At 39.6% G+C, this 24,286-nt stretch overlaps 1 protein-coding gene across 1 annotated transcript in view; it reads left to right on the plus strand.

Moving 5' to 3' along the window:
* Positions 1–23,847, plus strand: part of LOC111947110 (C-type mannose receptor 2-like) — a 67,387-nt gene extending 43,540 nt beyond the window's left edge. The window contains exon 5 of the mRNA XM_023953285.1: positions 23,843–23,847. Within this exon, the coding sequence (XP_023809053.1) occupies positions 23,843–23,847 (5 nt within the window). The remainder of the gene's footprint in view (positions 1–23,842) is intronic.
* Positions 23,848–24,286: the final 439 nt, after the last annotated feature.

The following is a 24,286-nucleotide window of genomic DNA, read 5'->3' on the forward strand; positions in this document are numbered from 1 at the left end:
GGCAGTGGTCCGCCTCCCATGGTTGCCGTATGGAATGGGTCCCCCCTCTCGCGGTTTTATTTGCACCTAAGGCTGCATTTACACTGCAGGTCCTGATGCCCATATCCGATTTTCTGACTATATCCGACTTTTTTGATGACCCTCTTACATCATCTTTTAAAAGTGACCCGTATCCAATTTTTGCATTCAAACTATACAATGCTGAAACTATCAAACGTAGACATTCTGAGGACAACTTAGCAGCATTTCCGCCTTCCGCGGACCTCCTTCTGACTTTCGTGACTGGCGCCCCACCCGGCAATTTTAACTGCACCTCAGACATTTAGGGCCCCTTGATGGGACATCACTGTGAGTAATCAGATGTCCCCTCAGTGCCCTACCTGCCAATTTTAACTGCACCCCCTTAGAACACACACCCTTTACTCCTCCAAATATACATTCCAACATAAACACACATACATGCACACACACCCTCATAAACACACACCCATTTCGCAAGGAAGGTGGGACCTTGGACCATCTGTCCCCTTCCCCATCCCTGGTAGAGGGTACTGGGCCCTTGGCAACGGGCTCTCCTGGTTGGGCTGGGGCTGCGCTCTCTGTCCCCCCATGCCCCCCTGCTCTCTGGCTCTGGGGGCTTCGTGGCGGTCCTGCTGGCCCTGTCCTGGGTGGCGGATGTGATCACTCGGGGGCGGTTGTTCTGTGCCTGGCGTTGTTGGGTTCTGGCTGCCGCGGCTGCTGCAGGGGGGGGTTTGGTGTGGGGATGGCTGGGCACTCTCCCTCCTTCTTTTCACATTCCACCATCCATTTTAGAAGAACATAAACACTCACTTAAGCACAGGTGTTAGCTCACCTTTGCACTAATATTTTGTGTGATTCAATGAAATATTTCACACTAGTTGGTTTGAAGGCATAAGTATGCGTGTGTGAACACTATCTGTATTGTGTACATGTTGACATGTCGACATCTTTGCAACCAACAGGTGTTTTTATAACATTTGAGTGTGTGTGTGGACAGGCCCCACCCCTTTTATATTTGTATTACATCTGAACTTCATTTCACCCAGCAACTTGTGGCTTTATGTTGCTTCATGGTGTTACCCCCCCCCCCCCCCCCCTCTCTCTAACATCCATCTCTCTTCTTCCCTCCTTTGCTTTTCCGTCCGGTCCAACACAAAAGATTTTCAAATATGATTCAAATGAATAAAGTTTCGCCTTGATTACAAAAGGGGTTTATTCAGACATACCTCTGGTTTGCCAGAAAATTCATAACCCCTGTTATTAGAGTAAAATATGTCCAACACAAGAGGACTTCAGTTCTCATCTGTTTGCCCAGCTGTTGGACAGGTCAAGTTAAAAAAACAAAAACAAATATTACAACCATAATTGTCTAAAAGTGCTTCATACCGATAATTGTATAATAAACATGAAATCATAAAGAACATAAAGTCATAGAAATTAATGGATAATGGCAAAACTAAACAGACTAAGCTAAACTGGGCATCCCTGCCCTTAGACCTACTTCTCGGTAAAGAAAAACTCCTAAAAAAGTTCCATCTGGATGAAGCCCATCTGTTACACTATTCAAACGTGTAGTTGTAGAGTTATATAAGCTAATTTTCTTTAACAGTCCTGGTACATTACCTGTCCGTCGTGGGGGAGGATCCCTCCCTCATGTGGACATCACTGACGTTTCTTCTTTTTCTTTCTTTCTTGGAATATCACCGAGAAGGAGGGTTCAAGGGCTTAGCCTGTTTAGTTTAGTTAAGCAATCACCCATTGTATTTTATAACTGATTTTATATTTTGTAGAATTACCGATATGAAGTCTGTTGAGACCATTGTGTTGTAATATTGGGCTATATAAATAAAACTGAATTGAATTGAATCATGCATGTGTGGGTTTTCTCCCACAGTCCAAAAACCTTTTACATAGGTCAAGTGAAGATTCTAAATTGCCTCAAGGAATCTAATTTATGTGTAATTGTGACAGATTGGTAACATAGCATGTACCCCACTCTTACCCAACAGGAGCTGGGATGGGCTCCAGCAACCTCATGACCCTGAAAGTGATTTAACAGGTTCAGAAGACAGATGGATGTGTAAAAAGAATTTGCCATTTTCATTGACAAATAAACGATGAGTTTAGGACTTTAGTTGCAGGTATAAAAAAAAAAAAAGCTTTTCAAGAATACAAATATGTTTTCATTTAAGAGACAAGTATTTTATCCTTTGGTATGCATTGGCCTAGATTTCCTTTCCACTGATGTTGCAAGACACAATAAATTTGGTCCCTTTCTTTTGCTTCTCTTCTTAAAGCAAAAAGTACTACACTTGGAGTTTATTGTTTTAAATATACTTGAGTATAAGTATAGCAAGTAAACTATAGACCGTGTACCATACATATACTGTAGGAAGTAACTGAATACTTCTTCAGAAAACAAAGGAGTGAGGGCAAAAGACTGACAGACTGTCAAAAACTCCACAAAGTGACATCTTATGAAACTGTAGACCGAGGAAGGTTTCCTTTTGTGTTCCTTCCATGTGTGACTCACTGTCATCAATGGTTGTTATCTTCTCACTGAGCTCAGTAATGGACTTCTATCCCATCAGGCCTTGTCCCAAATGTTTAACTTGTTCCTGACATCATTTGAAAGATCTTCGGAGTAGAGTTTGGAGTTGGCAGCTGTCTGTAATTAAACTGGGAGTCCGAATTCTTGCAGATTTATCAGAAAATCCAGAAAAAGCTTTTTTCTATTTTAATTTCTTGTTTTTTATCTCACATTTAGTAGGTTTTGTAAAATTCTCATCTATTAAAAATGGACTCATTAAATTGCAGATTACTTTGTTGTCAGTAGGCAGATTTGTTGTCAGACGGAATCACATCTTATTTTTTTCCTCACCTGTACATATCTTGTTAACATCAGTAACTCAAATGTCAAAATTACATTTCCGGCTTCTCTTCTCTATAACTTTAATTGGAGGAAACATGTTAAGAAACAGAAACCGCTCCAGAATAACACAAATGCATTTAATCTGTCAGCTTCACTTCAGGCATACATTCATCTTCTGACAGACCCACAAATGAGCTGAAAAAAAGCAATTCTACACCAATTATGGCAATGTTGCAATGAAACGCAGAGAAAAATTGTATTCATTTGAAAAGCTCATCAGCTCGAGGTTGGCTCGATCAGCTCCCTGCAGTCACCCGAAGCCGACAGGTATGTTTTCTGCTCACAACCTCTAATTTGAGTGACGCACATTGTCAAAATGTGGTTATGGCTGCCAGATCTGGCGAGGTTGAATGAAGCGGCATAAAAGGTAGGTCTGTCCTCCTGTTAGCCTTAAGCCAGGTCTATTTTTTATTTTCCGCTGCACAGCTTGCAGATAAATGAATGAAAATCAACCAGATGGACGTTGTGCTCCATGAAAATATAATAATTGAACACCTTTTTAATCCCCACCACAGCTTTTTATTCCAAGTCTGGGGTTTGTCAGCTTTAGTGAGGCATGGCAGCTGTGTCCGCTTGTGCTGGATTACTTTGCAGGCGGAGGAATGTGGTGTTTGTAAAGGTCTGTGGCCTTTTTGCTGCTTTAGATGCCTTTTCTGGGATGCCAGGAGCATCCACGATTACCGTCATCCTGGCTATTTCTGGGTGCTCAAAATACTACTCACCCTACCAAAGCACCCAAAAAAAAAAACCTGCTTGATTAAATTTAAAATCTAAATATATGTATAATAAAATGTTACCTATGAAATCAACTCAATTTAATGTATGTTTTATCATGTTTTATCAATTTACTTTTGTTACACAATTCAAAAAACAATTACCAGTCAACATTATAACAACTATTTTTAAAACAAACTACTTGTCGTGAGAGGTTTCTTTAGCAAAGTAAAATTTTATTGTTACTATTATATAAATATGAACTAATAACTTATGAATTATTTATATTGAAATTTGAAGAAGAAAAAACTGTCAAAAATCTGGCATGCCTTGTATTTCTCAGGAAGTAAATTATAAAAGTTTTATTCTCATAACAAAATACCCAAATGTTGCTCTGACTTTGTGAAAAATGTTCAATTTCAACTATTGGGCACATTTATGACAGTTTGCACAAATCTAAGAACAGGCTTCGTACAAGAATGCTAACAGGTGCAGCACACCTTGTTTTTTTCACTTGAATATCATATGCATGCATACAAATATAGCTCTTTTCTGCCTTGATTTTAATATAAATATAGTAAAATAATGATTGTTTTTGAATGTGGTGCCATTGAACCCCAATAATTAGCAAATGATTAAACAAAGTAGTTGCTTGTGAGCTAATGATTTGCAATTTGCCATTAATAATTTCAAGATCAAAAACATTTAAAACGTTTGTGAGATCCATTTTCAGTGATGAAAAAGGGGATCGATATACCTTTCTTCTACTTTCTTCTGTAAATTTGGACTGTTTTACATTTAAGTCAGATGGTGGCAAACATGGTGGTTATTCAGCGAACTGCCATGTTTTGGATCTTCTTGGTTCTGAACAAACCTCAAATTGTTGTGATTTGGTTTTGTTGCTTATTTTCCTTTTCTCTGGTTTTTGTACCAGAGGACTGTTCTCCAGAGGACCACCTATTCTCCTGCAGTCACAGCTGCCTGCACTTTGCTAATCAGCCCTCACTGCATTGAACAAACTTTCTCTGAGCCCTCAGTGTCGGCTCGTCTTGTGTTTCCTGTCCCCTTAGTCTATGTTACTAACATTGCTCTTTGTAAATAAATCATTCAACACATGGGCTTTTGGTTCCTCGTTCTTGTCTTACCATGACACAAACAATGGGGAATTATGTTATCTTTGTTGAAACTATGGCTTGATCTAGTTCTGCCAAAACAAGGATAAACTCGTTAAGTTCAAACCAAGGGGTCACGTGACCCCACCTGCCACTCCAGTTTTTACCAGTCACTTGTTCCATTGAAAGCACCACCCCTGTGCTGCATGTAGACAGCTGGTCTTGAATCCTCTATAGCAAAGAGACAAACACATTTTGCATTTACACACCTAAATCCACATTAAGTCCACTGATTACAGTCTTACAGACAAGACAAAAATATCCACATGGACAGAATGACTAAGAAATGTGAGGACTAAAAATAAACAGAATGGTGGAGCAGGTGGTGGAGGTCACACAGGAGACCTAATGGCTCTTCAGATAGGCAGGAAAAAAAACAAACGCAAAAAATGTTAATTAAATTGCAACAAAAAGAAAATATATAGTGCTAAGAGAACACTAAATCAAACAAAACAAACTTTAGCTTGTTCCACATGTGGGAAATATTGGAGTCTAGAATATTAAGTAATAGTAAATAATGAGAATTTTGATGCCACCTTTCCTGCTCCTCCTCTTTAATCTTCTGGTCGTTGCTATTTCAGTTACATCCAGACTTTTATTTTGGGAAGTCCACACTACATGAGGGTTTAAGTGTCTTATGCTAGGACTCGATGTTCTGTCTCACTTTCATTGCCTCATATTTTTTCAGGTCAAATTTAGATCCCAGACTTTTATTTTGACGTTTTAGTTTAATGTACATGTTCCAATAGTTGGTAGTCTTAAATTGACTGTACTTTAGAGGACGGCCTCTAATGGTGACCAGGCTCCTTTAGGAGCCCCACCAATATGTTTTCTAAAGGTCCTCTACTGTTTGGTTAAACAGGCTATTAAGATGCAGCAATGCCTAAATAATACACGCTCTTTGACCTATCGTAACTCTGCGACCATTTATGCAATCATTGTGAATCTGCTGATTCTGATGAAGCCACATTACTAATGTAAAAGCTGCTTTTCTCCGCTATAAAATCAGCTGAATTATGGTGATAATGCAAGCATGTCACTAATGTAAAATGTTGCATATCGGCATTGTGCTTTTCTCGGCTTTAGAATCTGCTGGAATTGCGTTAAGTGCGTAAACGGTTGAAAAGTTATGGTAGTCGACAGAATGTAAACAAGGGAGCTAAAGTTTTAATGCAGTGCAGAGATTCTCAAATGTAATAGCAATAGAATCCACGCCAAGCAGAATAATGCCTATGTGGTAAAAAATGGCTAAAACTACCAACTTTAGGAAGCATGAAAGTGTCCCACACTGTCAGCTGTATATTGTCTTTAAGTTATCGCTTGCCCATTATTCAAAGAACACATTCTGCTTCTTCAGATGTGTTTGATTGATGTATTTATAATGTATGTTTCTAAAAAACAAAAATCTGTTGTTTCTCAACAACTTTTCCCCTCAAATTCAACCTGTTTTTTCACACATTTGAATCATTTTTTCTACCCTCAGACTGGGTTTCTGTTCTCAGATTCCGTATGGAACCCTAAAGATTGTGATCATGTTTCCAGACGTTTTGCTGTGTTCTTTTCTTTTTCAACAGTTTGGTTTCCAAATGGCCTCAATAAAGAAAAGCTATTGGCGGAGTATCAAAGCCTGTAAATACTGCAGCAAACACAGAGCACCTCCTTTTGATGCAAATGCAAAGACATTTTCCCTCCTCCTCTGACAGGTCAGTGGAAAGCTGTTCTCTGTGAGTTCAGCCACACCGGGCTCTCATTGAAGACTTTTTATATTTCAAAATGGAAACTGGTTCAATTTGGCCAAATTTTGATTTGATAAAAAAAGAGCAAAAACTACATGAAGACCTTAGCACAGTCGTTTAACCACAGTGACCAGTAACACCTTCACTCTCTGGTGACCAATTGCGGTTTAAAGGGGCTGGAAAAAGAGGCAAATAAAGATGAGAACCCAGAATAATTTGCAAGGACAGAGGCGTTAAATTCCAGGCCGTGAGGGACGGTTTCCACCATGTTTTCCGACTAACCTGACATTGTAGTTTTTCATTGGGAAAACTCACCTGATCCAGGTAATCAGCAGCAAGTAGGCCCAGGTTACTAAAAAACCAGCAGGGTGCCTGCCCTTGAGTACCAAGAGTCCAACATTTCTGTGCTAGATTTTGTAGAGACCCGTTCTTCTTATCACCATGCAATGTGTGCCACAGAGAGGTGGTCAGTAGCACTGCTAGCCACCTCTACTACCGCACTTCAGATCAGCTGGGAGCACAGTAAATACCAACCAGGGATGTTTGGGGCAAGAGAGGAAGAAGATTTTTTGGTACGTGATAGTAGAGTCTTAAAGATCCTTCTGCAGTCGGAGTCCAAAGCTCAGTCCAACAGAAGGAGTCCTTAGTCCATAAAAGAAATCCAATAAAAATGAATAATGAAAAAAGGAGAAACATCCATAAAAGCTCTATTAAAACAATACCATGCACAAAACATAAAACAGGCCCTGGGATAAAAACATGCTCCCCTCCTAGCAACTAATGCTTCTTGGAGCAGTCCTTAGCTGCACCATGCTTTGAGACTTGTGTGAAATTCTTCAAACTGATCATTTCTGCTCAGTCAAATGGTTAATTTCTCCAAAACTTTAAAGATGAAAGAGAAATTAAAGAAAAAGTTTTTTTAAGATCTATGGTGCACACTCCAGAAGATTGAGCATGTCTAATGAAAATGAGGTTTCCTGTAAATGTATCTGAATCTATCATAAATGTAAGCTCTAAAGGGATCAACACGACACGCTCTGAGAAATCTTTTCAAGTCTTTCTTTTAAAGAGCTAAAGAATCATACAATCACATTGAACCATTACTGAAACCTGGGCTGGCCTTGCTCTCTGGAAGAATAAATAATTACCCTTTTTAAACTTTGCGGAGATTTTTCTTCTGATCCATCTAAATGAGATTTTAAGAATCCGGCCATTCACCTGAAACTGCATGAAACCTTTATGGAACTTTTTTCCAGCTTTTTAACATTAGATTGAAATTATGCAGCTGGAATCCCACTCATAGTGAGCCCACACATGCAATTTCTTCCCTCTTTTGCACTCTGACAATCAGTCCCTCCTCTGAGCAGAGGATGCACAATTACCATGATGGATCTTTTGTCACATTGCGGAGACTAGTTTTGCAGGATAAGAGATTTTCAGAGATGAAAACTTTTGTTCTCTTCGGAGCAATGAGTCAAAGAAGCAAAAAAACGTAAAAAATGATAATAAACCATAGCATTTCATCAAATTTGAACCACCTAAAGCCTGTTGTTTGTCCATTAAACTTGAAAAGAATTCATATTTAATCAATATTTCAGTAAAGCCAATGGAAAGATGAAAAATAACAACAGTGTGAGGGAGATGCAGGCACCCCCGTCTCATTGTGTAGGTCAGGGGTGTCCAAACGTTGGTGTGTTGAAAAAGTGTTAAAAATCAACCAATTGACCTGCATTATTTGAGTCATGATTATAACATTAAATCCAATATACTTTTAATGAAAAATTCTTTGCAATGGAACACTTTTCCTCCTTTTATATCTGTTCTCAATATCAGATTATATCAGTTATAAACTGACCAATCAGGTGCCTTATTAAAAGTAGATGGTCTCACATCGAACATTTTGAATATTTGATTGACAGATTCTCCCGAGTCCGCTTTCAAGGGGTAATATTTTGGGCGAAAGTGGTTGCCACAGAAATGCTGTGTTAAAAAGACTCTAACCAATCACTGCTTACTGCTTATAACCAATATGAAAATGATTAGCACATAATTGTAAACATATGAATGCACATTTGTATGACCAAGCATAGCCTCAAAGAGTGTATCACTCCACTCAACTTTCCACTGCAATGGAAACACTTTTTTTCAAATTAAATGAGTCAAGTGACAAACAACTCTGCACAGGCAGACAATTTTTAGATCGCAATGGCGATGTGCCTCTTGACAGGAACTAGCAGTCTTGGGCACTGCACAGCGGGCGCCACAGGAGGTCCTACAGCATCACACATCTTCAAAACTTTAGCGTGTCATGTGAAATTGTTGGATCCACTGTAAAATCACCAACCACAATTTCCTAAAATCGCTTCATCCGCAGCCGCTCCCAAGTGTAAGGAGCTTGCCACTTCATGGCCTGAAAGAGATGCCAAAGTCTCCTTTGATAGATGATGATGATGAGCGTTAGTGTCATGACAGAAATGTGAATGTATCATTGTTCACATCCGTCACCATGTTTTTGAATAACTTTTTGCATGAGATGGTTGTGTTTGTTTGCATAATTAGGATTTAATGGAAACAGTTTAATTGCTAAATTGTGTTTTTTGGATATTTCTAGAATTTTGATCAAGTTTTGCACATATGTGTCATAGAAACACGGCTAGAAACTTCCATGAATCCTAAAAAAAAGAAAAGAAACATGAGAATGTGAAACAGCAACTGAAAAACAGAATTAAGGTGAATCCAAAAAGTCTAACTTGAAAATCGTAAAGGGGAATGTAGAGAGAACTACCCCTCATATATGCTGTGGACCCCCACCCCCCATCCTGCTCCAGGTTGAGGCTGCCTGTCTAATTACTGTCAGCATTTTCCTGACATCAGCGACTCTGAATGTGCCTCTTTCTCAGAAACACTTACCTGTTTTTTGACCTTTAGATCCAGATTATCATGAATATATAAAAACATATCAGAAAAACACAAAAAGATCGTGACAGGATTTCGTTAATACTCTGCAAAATATACTGAAATTTGAATAACTGCATGCATTTGAAGAGTCTGACAACCATGAAATTGACATCTTCCTGCATATTTGTCAGAAAACGGCATGCATTCATTGAAGCAATTCGATGCTGAAGCAATGAGTGGAAGCTCAGCTGCAAAAGGCTGATGGGAAATCATCACCAACCACCTGACTGAGACCAGTTTCAGGTCACGCCAAAGAGTGATTATGTTGTTTTAGATCTTTGTAAATTCTCTTTGAACGTCTTTTTCAAAGCGGTCTTTCCTCACACTCTTCAGCAGCTGCCTCTGTCAGTGTAAAGTGTATGAAATAAGGTTTGCAGCACTGATGGTGGATTCCAGCTCATGCCCCCACCAAAAGAACCATGCAATTGTGTTAGGGCTGTTGGGAGACTTTCTGCGTTATTGTTTGCGTCCTGTTTGTGTCGCCTTGTTCCACTATGGTAGGAGAACCGCTGGAATGAAACTGCTCTGCTCCAGCAGTAATGAGCTGCCTGGTGCTGTGGCATTTTTGATGAGGTCTTCCCTCTGAGCACTTCTTCATCTAATCCCTCTTGGCCAGGGTTCCCTATTAGTACAGACTCTAGGTTCTAGGAGAACGCTCACGTTAACTCTGTCCTGACTGGATTAATAGCAGTTTGTCTCCCACCGTTGGGTTTTGCATTCATTTGCAAGCTAACAACCCTCTTGTAAAACATGATGCTCATTTCAAACAACCTAATGAGGCCAAGATATAATTCAGAGGCCAAAGAGAGGTCCAAGGTACGGTCTTTTCCAAGCAGGAATCAGCTCCAACTGGCTCTGTTTCAGAGCTGAATAAATATTAAAGATGTGTTGATTAATTTTTGCAGTGTTCTGTCTCATGTGGCCCTTTGAAATGGCCTGTCCATATGCCCCCTGTATCTGGTGGACCTGCGTCCCACTTGCCAGTTAAATTATTCATCTGCCAAAGCACTTGCTCCTATCTGCGGAGGCAGCAGCTTCCACACATTACCAGACTGCGGTGATGCGATTTAACAGTGGTTTTCCCATCCGGAATTCGCCCCTTTGCTCCTTTGTTCCGTGTTCTTCTAGTTTTTCTTGCCTCCAGCAGATGTAAAGTTTGCATTTTTACGTAAATTGATCACTTGTTCTTCAATCCTCCCATTGTCTTTTATCATTATATCTGCTGCATCAACAGCCATGAAATGTTTGTGCATCACAAATGCCTTCTTCATTGTTGCATCTCAGGGATCTGTCCTTTGAATGGTGGAGCCCGATGAAATTCTTGACGTCCATCACCTTGTAGGATTTCCATTCCTGCCTTGACAGAAACTGGATGACTTCTGGTTTTGTTTGACTAAAGACAGTGGGTTAAGGTCAGGGGTCTCCAGCCTGAAGCTCCAAAGTTACATGGCGAATCTTTTATCCCTCTATTGGAGGCTTTTTGGCTTTGAAAATAAATAATTGTGATAAATGATAAGTTTGGACTTTTGGTTCATTTAAGTCAGTTAACTTTTGTCATTTGCGTTTTTCAGGAATTTTGAAGCCCAAATGTCCTCCAATTCTGGAACTGAGCCTTTTTTCCAACTAAAGATACCAAATATGGTATTGATTTTTACTATTTGTATTTGTTTTTCATCTTATTTCTTCTCTGGCAGCAGCACACGGGTAATTTCTGAAGATCAACTGAACCTAAATTTCATTTTAATCTGACTATATTACATTGGTCTTCTCAGAAACTGAATCTCTGCTCATGGCTTCTTCATCTCTGCAGTGTCAATAAAGCCTCACTATTATTATCTGAAGAATCTTGACGACTGAGCAACCACAGAACGACGAAACTCCATCCTGCTTTTGGTGAGTAAATGTCGTCAACATCCTGTTTGCGGTGACCCACCGCCTTTTTTATTGCATGCCTCACGTAGCCACAATGTCCTCTGACACGTGATGGAAAAAAAACACAATTTCCCTTTAATGTGGCAGCACGCATGTGACACGGTCGCCCCTGATTGCCACGATGAGCTCGTCATTATTCCAAAGCAACAACATGGAACCGTTGCCATGGCATCTGTTCTCCATCTCCCTGTTCCCCCCGGTTCCTCGACTCCGCATATTTGCTATTGATTCAGGTTATTACCTGAAGCTTGTGACGGCAATTGTCTTTCTCTTCTCTCATCTTTACGTGGAGGCAGACACCCATCAGCCTGTTGAAAACACGCTGACAGATACCGATCATAGAGACAAATCTGTGACACTACTGACTGTCTTCACTGAAGTAAACGTCTATCATGTCTTTGTTAACTGACGAAGTGAACTAAACCAGCTTATTCTCTTATGCTTTATTGTCATCATACAGCAGCATGACATAATTAAAGGCGATCATTGTGTTAAGGTGCATTATAAATAGACCATTTTAAAAATATAAACATTGCAAATTAATAGTATGTGTAAATATGTATTTGTACAAGTACATAAACGTCATGGTGGTATGCTTCGTTTAGGAGCCTGATGGTCTGTGGGCAAAAACTGTTTTTGAGTCTGTTGGTCCTGACTTTGTATCCTCCATGATGGTATAAATTGAATAAGTGATGGCAACGTTGAGTACAGTCAGTGTGAGCAGGGCATGTCCTCCAGGGGTGGAAGAGGACAACGGATGATCTTTTCAGCAATCCTGGTCACCCTCTTCAGGGCCTATTTGTCCCCATAAGCTAGCAGCAAACCAAACACCAGCACAGTACATCAGCACTGGTTCTAAAATGGTTGGGTGGATGGGTACCAGCAGCTTGACCTCCAGGTGGTTTCTCCATCCCTGAAGGAAGTGAAGCCGCTGCTGCTCCTTTCTGACCAGTGCTGATGTGTTGGCAGCCCACGTAAGGTCCTCATGACAGTTCCCAGGAACTAGAAGGAGTTCCTCCACTGCTGTTCTTTGGGAATCGGATGATGCTGGTTGCTTTTATGGAGGATGGGACAGTAGTCAGTGCCAAAGAGGAGTTGGATAAACAAAAATAAAGTCTTGCATATCGGCACTAAATCAATATGAAAAGCCGCGTTTCTCCTTGTCAAAATCACCTGATTCACATTTATTGTGTAAATATGGGCTGCTTATTCCAGGTCCTCGAAGTCTACCGCTCTGCCCTTTTTTCCAAATCTGTAAGCGCGGCTTGCTGCAGGTTAGCTCAGTCAGATGTCTCAATATTCTGATTGAATGAACACACCTGGTACAGGTAATCAGCAGGAAGCAGTGCAGGGAGAGCTGGAAAACAGGCAGGGTGGTAGATCTCGAGGACCAGAAATGAGCAGGCTTAGCGTAAACAATCATGGAGTTTTAGCATGTCAAATGATATGTTTTTTAGTTGTTGCCGGTGACAACTCTGGTGTTAACTGGTTAAAAAGATATTTTAGATGAATGATCCTGGAAAAGGTATTAAAAATTTCAAAAAACTCAGAGCGGACAGGGAACAGCGGTGAACCGTCCTAAAAATCATCAAAGAATAGGGCTACAAAGAATAGGTCACAAAGACCACACAACTCCACCCAAATAAGTATGACCTGCACTCACCATGACTCCACCATCAGAGAAAAGAAGGCCTGCATGACAGAGAGACAAAGGCTTGTCTCAGTTTTACATACTGATGATCCCTGAGGATTAGGTCCAGTCTGAGAACTGACAAGTCAGAAGTTTAGCCATAATTAGTGTTGGTTCTAGTTTAAATTAAAACCAACTTCATTGAGATTCCACATGTGGATATGAGGCAACAAATTACAGTTAGCATCCAACCAGAGGTACAAATAATTTGTCATAGAAGCATCACAATATGTAACAATATGCATAAATGAGAATATATGACAGTATACAGAGGAGGGTAAATACAATTAGAGCAAATAAATGCAGTGGTTTAATAAAGAAGGTATTGTCAACAATAAAATAATTAAATATGTAAACAGTATACAGAGAAATTAAGCACAATGGATAATGCAAATGAGCAATACATGCAGGTTATATAATGTGATGGTGTCACAAAAGAATTATTAGGTGGAATGAGTGTAATGAATTAGATGTTTACAATGAGAATAATGCATACCATCATGATTCATTTGAATAAGTGAGCTGTGACTAGAAATGACAATTTTTGGAAAAAGTTACACAAAAAAGAATGTGATCGGCCAATGTGTTTAGCAAAGCACCTGCTAGCCACTTAGTCCTGACCGGAATGCATCTAAGATGTTTTGAATTAGAATGCTACAATCACATGAACACAATTTGCGCATTATTAGCGTTCATTTTCAATTTTCAATGCAAAGATGCAATATTGAGCATAGAGTGTTGGACTACTCACTAGCAGCAACGCATTACAGATGGTCAGAACAAAGGCAGAAAATCAGAAGAGGCTAATTGTGTTCGGTGTGAACCTAACATAACATTCCGGTTCATGCTGTAAACCGAAGGTTTCTTTGTCATATGCAGAAACAACACAAGGTCAACAAAGCCATGAAATGATTGGAATGAAAAGAGTCACCAATAATAACCTAGAGGTACATGTAGGATGTCATGTTAAAAATATATGAAATAATAGAATACAGGGGATAGGTACAAGGTGCACTTGGATTTATACAAAAAGGTTGAGTTGGGGGCATGTTATTGTACATATTCAGCCTTTATCATTAAAGATACTATCAGGAGTTCAATTGTCTGACAACTTGGGGGTAGTATCTGTCTGCCAGAAGGTAGCAGATGGAAAAGTCCTACATTTGGATGACTATGGTCCTTCGTGATGCTACAAGCCTTGAGAAGACTCCTAAGACAAAGCACCCTGATTTGGGGCAAATGATGTCTGCTGCCGCTCCCTTTACCTTTTGTAGTGCTTTTTGGTTCTGAGTTGTGCCGTTTCCATACCACACCATATCATAGCCTGTCAGAAGATTCTCAAGGGTGCTCCTATAGAAATTCCTGAGGATGTCGGTGTTCACGCCAAGGGTAGAACCATGGGGCTTTCTTTACAACAGTATGTGTGTGTAGGACAAATCCTAAGTGATTTGTACACCGAGGAATTTGGAGCCGCTAACCAGCAACACCTAAACATTGTTGATGTAGATAGAGAAATGTTTGTTTGTACGCTATCTCCTAAAGTCCACAATCCTTTCCTTAGTTTGGCTGACATCAAGAGAGAGATAATTTTCCTGACACCATCCGGTCAATGATGTCATCTCTTCTCTTAACCCTTGTGCTATTCTAGGCACTTTACCATTGGGAGTTGGGTCATCTAGACCCACTAGACAGTGCTCTGAACCTTTTTTCTTCAATGATTTGTGATCTTCACTGGTGTCCATGGATTACATGAAATCTTTCCACCTTTATCCACCTTTGTCATGGTAGGGAGAACACGTCAATGTAAGGGTGGGGTCATCTAAGATAGCACAAGGGTTATTAGGTGCTCTCATCTTCGTTGGTGATGAAACCTAAACTTTAAAATGAGGTTGGAGTTGTGCCTGGTGGTACAGTCATGGGTGAATAGGGAGTACAGAAGAGGGCTGAGGACACACCCCTGGGGTGTGGAATTGTTGTTGCTAAAGCCAACACAACCTGGTTTGAAGGGAAAAAATACTTTATTTAGGTCAATGGAAGTGTAGTGGTTAGCACTCTCCCCTCACAGTGGGAAGGTACGGGTTCAAGTTCCACCTGGGACCTTTTAGGGCGGACTTCTTCTTTACCCAACAGTTGTTGGGTAGGCTCTAGCAACCCTGTGACCCCAAAAGGGATTCATTGGGTTCTGGAGATTTATGTATCGGTAAAAAAACCTTTCTGACTGAAAGAGAAATATAAATTAAAACCAGCATTTTTGTATGATTGTGTTCCCGCTTTCTGATATTCAAACATGTTTGATGTGATTAAACTCACACACATTAAGAAATGTGTGTGAGTTTAATCACACACATTTAGAAATGCTTACACTGTGTTCTACAGATTATTGCCTGCAGAATGATGATCCTTCAGAAGCAATTAGCCCGTTTTCCTGCCGTCAGAACCACAGATTCAAGTCAGGCTCCAACATCTTGTTGTGTGATAATTTATGAATCCGGCCTCAGAAGATAAGACCTAATTTACTAATGGAGGTTGATTGAACAGAGGAGCGAGGTGAGGAAGAGCTTCATTCAGCCAGCCCTATGAATCGCTCCTCTTTTTCTGTTTCCTACGCCCTCTGCACAGCCTGATGATGGAAATTCACTTTCCTCTCACATACTGAAAAGATATTCATCACCAGGCTTTGAAGCAGCGAAGCATTTCGGACAGACCAATTTCCCTGGAAGCACAGCAAGAAAATGATGTTCTTTTTTTATTCTCCTCTTTTGAATATACAGTGTATTTGAAGCGTCTTTTCCTTTTTTTTTTTCCTTATTGAGGGACAAAGTGTGAAGTTAAAGCAGAAATTTTCTCCAGTGGTGCTTCTCATGCTAAGACACTGTGAATGCATCAACTGTGCAAAGTGTCAACAAAGCTGTTCTTTAATCTTGACCTGAAGAGGATTTGTCCAGAAACCAGCATACAAGTGGACACGAGTGTTTAAGGAGGATCTACAGAAACCTCTGATCCTGGTGCTGCTCCATCCATGAACATTGTGGAATCATGTTTGTCTCACAGATGGGGAGTAACTCTCTTAAGAATGTTTCCAGCACCACAATCTTTGCCACGAAGGATTAAGGCAGTTCTGAAGGCAACAGGAGGTCCAACCTGGTACTAGCAAGGTCTACCTAATAAAGTGGGTGATGAGGCCGGCCACCTGAGTTACACTCAGAGAGTTTGGTCCATAGTGACATGACAGTATCACACAGTTGTTGCACATCCATGATGCCAATCTCCCCTTCCACTACATCCTAAAGTTTCTCTTTTGGGTTGAGATCTGGTGACTATGGAGGCCATTTAAATCCAGTGAACTCATTGTCATGTTCAAGAAACTGGTCTGAGATGATTGTAAATGTGACATTGCACATTTCCGTTTTAATTTTGCCTTGACCAAATTTGTAGCCTCAAAGTCCACAAAGGACAAGCAGGCAGACGTAAGTGTTGTGGACCACAGCAGAGGGGAAACATCCATACGTCTCTCTTCACCAAGGAGCCATGGGGGGGTGGGGGCGGATCCTTGGTGGAATCCAGTCTCTGGAGAAAAGATTGACTCAAAAATTTAATTTGGAAAAAAGAACTAGAAAATCCATGTCTATTTTAGAGTTTTAATCCAACCTACAGGATTATGTAGTGATCATGAAAGCATTCAGCTGTATTTGTTTGTTTGGACAAAACCATCAAGTTAATTTTTTTTTACCCTTGTGTGACTGGATGCACGAGCAGCAAAAGTAAAAGAGGTTATTTGCATTTCATCAGCCATGAATACAGATGAACCGCAGAAACAATAAGGTGCGGCGTGAATTTTGGAGAGCTCCTCTGGCGCCCGCACCAAGCCGGGGAAATGCTGCTGCATAACAACCTTTACAGCAGCATAAACAGAGATCCAACTTCTTTCCAAATGATGTCTGTTGCCATGGTAATTAAAGCTTTTCCCTGCACTTCATTAAGACTGACCATTACTGCTGCCACAAAAGTCTATTTCTGTTATATAAAACTTTGCGACTAACTAACATTTTTGCTGCTTCCTGCACAAGCAAAACCGGCCTGAGCTGATGGATGCTGCTCCGTCAGCACCACATCCTGGACAAGCGGAGCTGCCGGCCTGATTGGCTGTCACTCAGCGTCAACCTGGCTTGAACGATCAGCCATGCGGAACACACACACAACGAAATGGTGCTCAGAGAAACCAAATTATCTGCAGGCAAATGGCTAAACTTTCATTTAGGGCAAATTCCCCCGCTGGGAGTGGACAGGAAGCGGCCGCCTCAAGTGCACAACCGGTTTACTGCAGGTTACTTACTAAAACGCGAGAATCTCATTAGGACCAAGGGTTCCCTGATGAGTCCCTTTAATGACATTGCATGGAGACTTGTGCGACAGTAGAGTGGCTTTTACAGCTTGCATTAACACAGTTTACCAGCATTAAAGAACACAGGTTTTTAGGCAACAGGACTCTTTTTCTGTTTGCACGAAAGGCATTTTTCTTTGCAATAACTTTGCAATAAGTATAATTTTTTAACATTTTTTTTATTTAATTCTTGACAAAATAACCTGGTTAGTAAAACTGTTTCTCAGATTTTAAGCTTACAGTGGTGTCAGTTTAGCTTACTTGAATATTTTAAATTATTTCATTTTAGCTACTGACTTAAATAAAAACATTATTTGGGTGCACAAAATGTACATTTTTCACTTGGAGCAGTGAGTAAGCATCATAGAGTCAACATTTGAGTTGTTTCACCTGCATACCTTTTTGGCAAGTGCAAGAAAGCTTTTCCGATCACACAAAAGAGAAATTACCTTGCACCTTAGCTCTTTTAAAAACAGCAGATAAATATTTAATAATTAATTAAATACAATTAAAATAGTAATAAGAAGAATAATTATTGTCCAGTATCTTTTAGGCTTTATAGTGTCTAACGATTGACAGGAAGAAAGATCTGCAGGGAGTAAACATCCTTTTCTGTTTTCTTCACATAAAGAGCCCCTCAAGGCTCAACTTTTACCCCCCTTCTTTTTTTTTTTATTTCCTCCTCCTTGGATATAAAATATCTCAAGACCATGTTTTTTTGCAGGTGTTTTTAAGATTTATGTACCATTCCAAAAGAAAATATATTTTATACATTAACATATTTTTTCAAATCAAATGGATATTGAAACTTTTCCCCCTCTAAACAATTGAGCTTGGACTGTCAGCTTGTGAGTTAAAACACATTTTTTCAACTTCAAATTCCTAAAAAGACCCACTCCAATGAAAGTTGTGTTTTGTTGTTTTTTACATGTTCTTGTGGCATTTTTCTCATGATAAAGGACATGTGTGAAGAAAATTAGGCTCAAAATTTCATTTCTGCACATTTATTCACAACATTTCATCACAACATTTCATTTTTCATTTTCATTTCATTTTTAGATATATGAAATCAACTGTTTAACAGCTTAGTCAGGAGCAGCTTCCTTTTTTATTTATTTTTTCATTTTGTTGCTTTAGCAGGTCAGAGTATATACTGTATGTATTTTATTGATTGCATGTATATGTGTTGTATTGGTTTTACGATTGTTTGTGTCTGCTCTGAATTCCACCGGCAAAGGAAGTTCCTACCGGAAAAAGAAATAAATTTTGATTTGATTTGATTTCTTCATAAAAATAATTGTGAATCAGGAGCAGATGATAATGTTTTTTGAAAGAAATCATATTTGTGATGTGGAAAATACACTTAGATCTGAGAAATTGGGATGGGAAGTGGGGCGTGGTTGCTCTGCACCAATGGTCCTGCCCACCGCTCAGAGGCGAATTTCTAATGAACTCCTGTCACTCTGCGGAAACTAAGTCCAACATTTCTTTTTTACCATAATTTTGGCTAAAAACTGGATGATTAAGAGACCCCTGTGAACATTTTTAAAATAGCTCAAAACGTATGTCTTTAACATTGGCTGCTGATTCCCTTTTGAAATAATTTCATTAGTTTTCAACTCACATCTGAGTACTTATCTACAGTAGAAGTCCCTTTAACTACAGCAACAAAACCAGGAAAATCTGCTCCTCCATATCCATCAGCGTTCTCCTCTTCCTAAAATTGGGTCATCTCCTCAAACCCTATTCATCTAGTTGACTTGTAGTATGTAGTTTAATGCTTTTTTCTTAGCCTCCTGATGTTTGTTTGATTGCTTTTACTTTTGAAATGTAAGTTCATTTATCTTCAATTTGATTTTAATTGAGCTGGCTATCGTGTTTTTTCTTCTGAGTGTTCTATAAAGCACTTTGTTTCCATTCAGCTGACTTAAAGTGCTCACAAATAAAGTTACTGTGGATTTCTGAAGACAGTGCTGAAAGGGAGATTGAACACATCATTTAGGATAAAGTTCTACTTTTTAATGGAGTCAGCTCAAAGAAACTTCCATACAAGTTTTGCTAAGTTGATCTCAATCACGCCAGACACTTTGATGGGTTCAGCCGAATTTACCTTTCACCTTCTCCATTGATATTGTTCGCCTTTGCTCATTCAAACCTGGAAAACCTGCTGCGTCCTGCACTTCCACTCCTGACGAAAACGACTGCTATTTCCAGTTAGGTCTTTTGTTTCTATGGAGCCCTGCGACCTCCTTAGTATGCAGATGTGATTAGCCAATGTCACAGCGCGGCAGGGCCGATTCAGACTGTTCCTCTCTGCAGGAGTCGCTTAGACATCGCAATCCTGGGAAAATCAAATTATAGAGCCATTAATTTGTCTAGGTAATCCTGCCTGTCAGCTGCTCTGGAGGAGTAATCTCCCAGGACTGCGTTCATCAAGTGTGTGATGCCAGCCAAAGTGAAGCATTATCTAATTAACAAGAGAAAAAAAACAGTAGTGGGGATTTACAGCAGGCCTGAATTAACGTTCAAAGTGAGCTGACGTGAATAAGATGTCGCTACAAGCCGCTTTTTAATCTTTTGCATAAGTTTCAAACTTGTCAAACAGTTTTCTGAATCTTGAAATCTGACTGCACCCTCAAAAACTAGAAGGTTTACCTCTTTCAACACATAAGAGGTACCTAAAACATATAGACATGCAAAATGCGGTACCTTTGGGCTTCATACAAATCCAGGAATGAAAGATAGGGGCTAACTTAAAACAAATACTTAATTTTTCCAATCAGTAAAAGGGTTCTGAGGTTTGGAGGACCCCTGAGAAGCGAACTTGTCTTATTTATGGATGAGACAGATCACCTCTGTTCAGCTGTGCTTTGAGAAGATGGTGTTCAGAAGTCTATTTTACTTCATGTTTTACAATTCTGTTGCTCAAGAGCATTAATTCTCTTGCACTGTTTACCAAATGGCCTCCATTGGGGAATATGTGCGTTTCATGAAGCCACACAATGCAATAGTACCCCTGAGTTTGTTGCCAAGCAAAACACAGCAAAACATATGAATAAAATGTATGCAAAAGAAACTAAATAATGATCTTGCTAACAAATACATATGAAAATAGTGAAAATGTGGCCCCAGAAGCACAGCTGAAAGAGCTAGAAGGAAATAATAAGTGTATATTATGATGCTTGGTGGATGTACGCCTCCCTCATTAGCAGACATGAAAAGAGCTGTATAATACTCAGAAAAAAATGATTTTGAAATATTAATATGGAAGTTGATTAAATACAAAAAGGATGAGAAACTTGAAGCATAATTAAGCACAGATACTCCCAGTCAAGGTCGCGATTCTACAGAGAACAGAGCACAGTGGAAAAACAAGGCTCAATTTTAATCATTTTTTTCCTTTATTTTTGTCAAAAAGTGTTGCAGATTTCTTTAATAGGGAAAACTGCCAGTCCTAACTTTTTTTTAAGCAGTAAATATGTTTATTAAAAAAAAAAAAAAACTGATGTGGTATTTTCTGCACTTTTCTCGCACAAAGGCAAGAATTTCCCCCAAATAAAAGCCTGGATAATGAGAATAAAACCAAAGTCATTTTTTGTTTGTTTTCTAAAGTCCAATTGGACAGTTTGACGCTGCTTAAAAAATGTGAATCACCAGGGGTGATTTCACAAAATAACCACTATAGTGTGGTTTCACAAGTACTCTGTCTCCAACTAAACTGACTTTACAACAAACATAGTACGGCTCCAAAGATGCATTTACCCTCTCTGAGGTGAGATTATAGTGGGAGGGAATTTTATTGATGCCATCATTTTAATTTACATTCGAGAATCATATTGAATGTTAACAATTTGCGGGTCTTTCATTAGCAGACGATGGTTGAATTCCCAGCTGTAGAACAGTGACTGATTAAAAACTGAAAAACGTATCTGGGTTTTTATTTCAATGGGATCTGATGCACCTGAACACTGGAAACCATAAGCAAGCCCTCATATCTCTTTGCAAAATGCTGAAAGTTCCATCTAGACAGAGTTTCTTGTGAGCTGTATTTTTCCATTAACATTTAAAATGTAAACAAACGAGACACAAAAAAATACTTACTAAAATTGTTGTTGGGTCAGGAAGGACATCTCAGATAAAACTATAAAGCCAAACCACATGTGTGGATCGTGTTTTTGTATTGACTGTTTTCAAGAACTGGACTTAGTTAGCATGACAGACGCCATCCTTTTCTTATGTGGACACCGCTATTTTGGAGCCAAATGTCAATCAAACATTTTTAAATGTTCACAGATCACATACCAGTACTTTTATTCAAGCATCTGATTGGTCTGTAAATAACAACTTGAACTACCAAAAAAAAAATCAGGAAAAACTTAGAGCTATTTTGTTAACTACAAGTTAAAGAAAGGTAGTAGAGCACATCATAATAGAATGACTAAGTAATAGCTGTTTATTTCTCTATAGAAGTCTTCTTAGAGCCAGTGGGTTCTTCCTGTTTGGAATGCCAGGAGGGAGGGGGTAACTCAGTCCCCATCTCATGTTGTGATGAGCCCTGAAGACAGAAGCCTAAAAGAAAAACAAACTGTAAAAATTAAGTATATTTCTGATTTAAAGTTGAGTGTTTTTACCTTATTGAAAATAGATGGTTAACCAGCCACCTAGTGGTTTCTTGGTGAACTGACCTGGCTCGAGTCGTTTTGTTTCAAATTGTCTCAAACAGGAAGGGCTCTTCCCCTGCTGTTCCCCTTACTGGGAAGGTTTGAAAAACATCCAGACTTTATTTACTTTGAATTTTGTTTTTCATAGCATGTTTCTACCCAAGTTAGACTGCTGCAGTTTCTAATTTCTAACGATGTGTTTTGTCACATAAAAGTTGTTTTAGTTATTTTTTAGTGTTTGTTTGTCTCTTTCTTTTCAGAGCCCAAGAGCCTTAGTGAGTCCAGTTCTGCAAGAGATTTTATCCCAACTGTCACCCTTTGCTTGCTCAGTACTGAAATTCCAGCAAAAACCTTTCAACGTAAACTGTTTGTCACGTATTTCAGCCATTATACCGCTACAATTAAGAGACTTTTGCCTCTTTGTGATGATCTGAATGATCATTATGATGATCTAGAATGTTTGCAATGGCTTTAATTAAAGCCATTGCCTTGTTTAATGTCTCTTCTTTTTTGTGTGGCTCACTGAACTAAGTGCTTGTGAAGTGGAGCGTCATAAGTAGTGAATCCAACAACTGAAGAGTGCTTTGTTCAACTGAGGTATGTCTGAAACATACCTTCTATTTTTAATCTTGTTTTTGTCCTATTATGAAAAACGAACATTGGTTTTTGTTGTCTTAACATGTTCATGGGTCTTTTTTTTTCTTTTTTTCATATTTTAGGAAAATGAAACTCAAAATTGCACTTGTTTGTTTTTTCATTCAAATCGCTGTCAATCAGATGCAGACAAAAAATGTTTGAAAACCATTATTTTTGTGTATTAGTTGGGTGGGCCACAACCTCCCTTCTCTGCTCCATTCGGATGCATCCACTTGTAGACAAATAGATCCTTTCATGTCTTTGTTTTCCCTGTCCAAGCTGGCATCTGACTCTAAACTGTATGACTAAATTGCTCCAATATTGCTTGCCATTTTTGTTGCACCACTAATATTAGATTGGGTGTGTGAGGGGCTGTAAGCTAGTGGGAGAGAGGGAATTCATTATTAAGCTGAATGCAGTTGAATTTATATCACATCCACAGTGGCTGCATGGAGGTACATTGATCGGGCGCTTTACAGTGAGAGGACCCTGGTTCAAATCTGGTTGGAACCTTTATGTGGTCTTTTGATGTTGTACATGTGCGTGTGCAGTTTTCCTCCGGTCAAAATGCAATAAATAAAGTGTTCTGATTTCGATTCTGAAACACATGTTTCATGGGTTCTCTAAAGTTGTCCAAAGGTGTGCATGTGAGTGTATGTCCCTGCACCAGGAGCTGGGATAGGCTCCAGCAGCCCGTGACCCCAATGGGGATTCAGTGGGTTCTGAACATAGATGGATGGCATCAAAAAGGTGTCAACCACTAAGTAAATTCATACCTCCAAATCCACCAACCACAAAAGGCTAGCATCACCTCAGGCTTCACCCTTCCCCCTTTTGGATTTTACAATAAGAAATGTCAACAACTTTTCCAAAAGAAAGACGTCTCATCATTTTTGAAAATTCAAGTGGGTGATTTTGCAACAGACACCTAAATAGATGCCCCCCCCCCCCCCCCCTCTTTAATGAAATTGCAATGCAAACCTTTCTAAATGTCACTCTCCCTTTTCAGAATGAGCCCCGGGTGCAGATGACTGACAGGATTTGCCACCTTGTGTCATTATTCCTCTCTGCCTGCTCGGCTTGCGCAGAAAAATCCGCAGCGCTGGGAGTCGGAACGATGATGACATCTGACAGCAATGCACGACGTGAGACGAACCCTTTCATATCAGTGAAAAAGGTGACAAAGCCTCGACTTACTTCTCACGAGAACAAAAAAGATGATCATCTCAGTTTGCCAAGGGCTCAATTAGAAAGCCATTCATCCCAGTAACAGCGTATCGCCACAAATTAGCTGCAGCTTGGAGGGGAAAAAAAGTACTTTGCCTTTAGATGTAATAGAGCAAAGTTCTGACCAGAAAGTGTACTGGCCGCTGTGCGCATGGCTGTTGAGCAACAACGCTTATTGATTGCTTTAAGAGAGTACCTGCAACAATCGGTATCCTATCACAGGGGA

Source organism: Oryzias latipes, chromosome 24, assembly GCF_002234675.1.
Source record: "Oryzias latipes chromosome 24, ASM223467v1".
Classification (NCBI taxonomy): Eukaryota; Metazoa; Chordata; class Actinopteri; order Beloniformes; family Adrianichthyidae; genus Oryzias; species Oryzias latipes.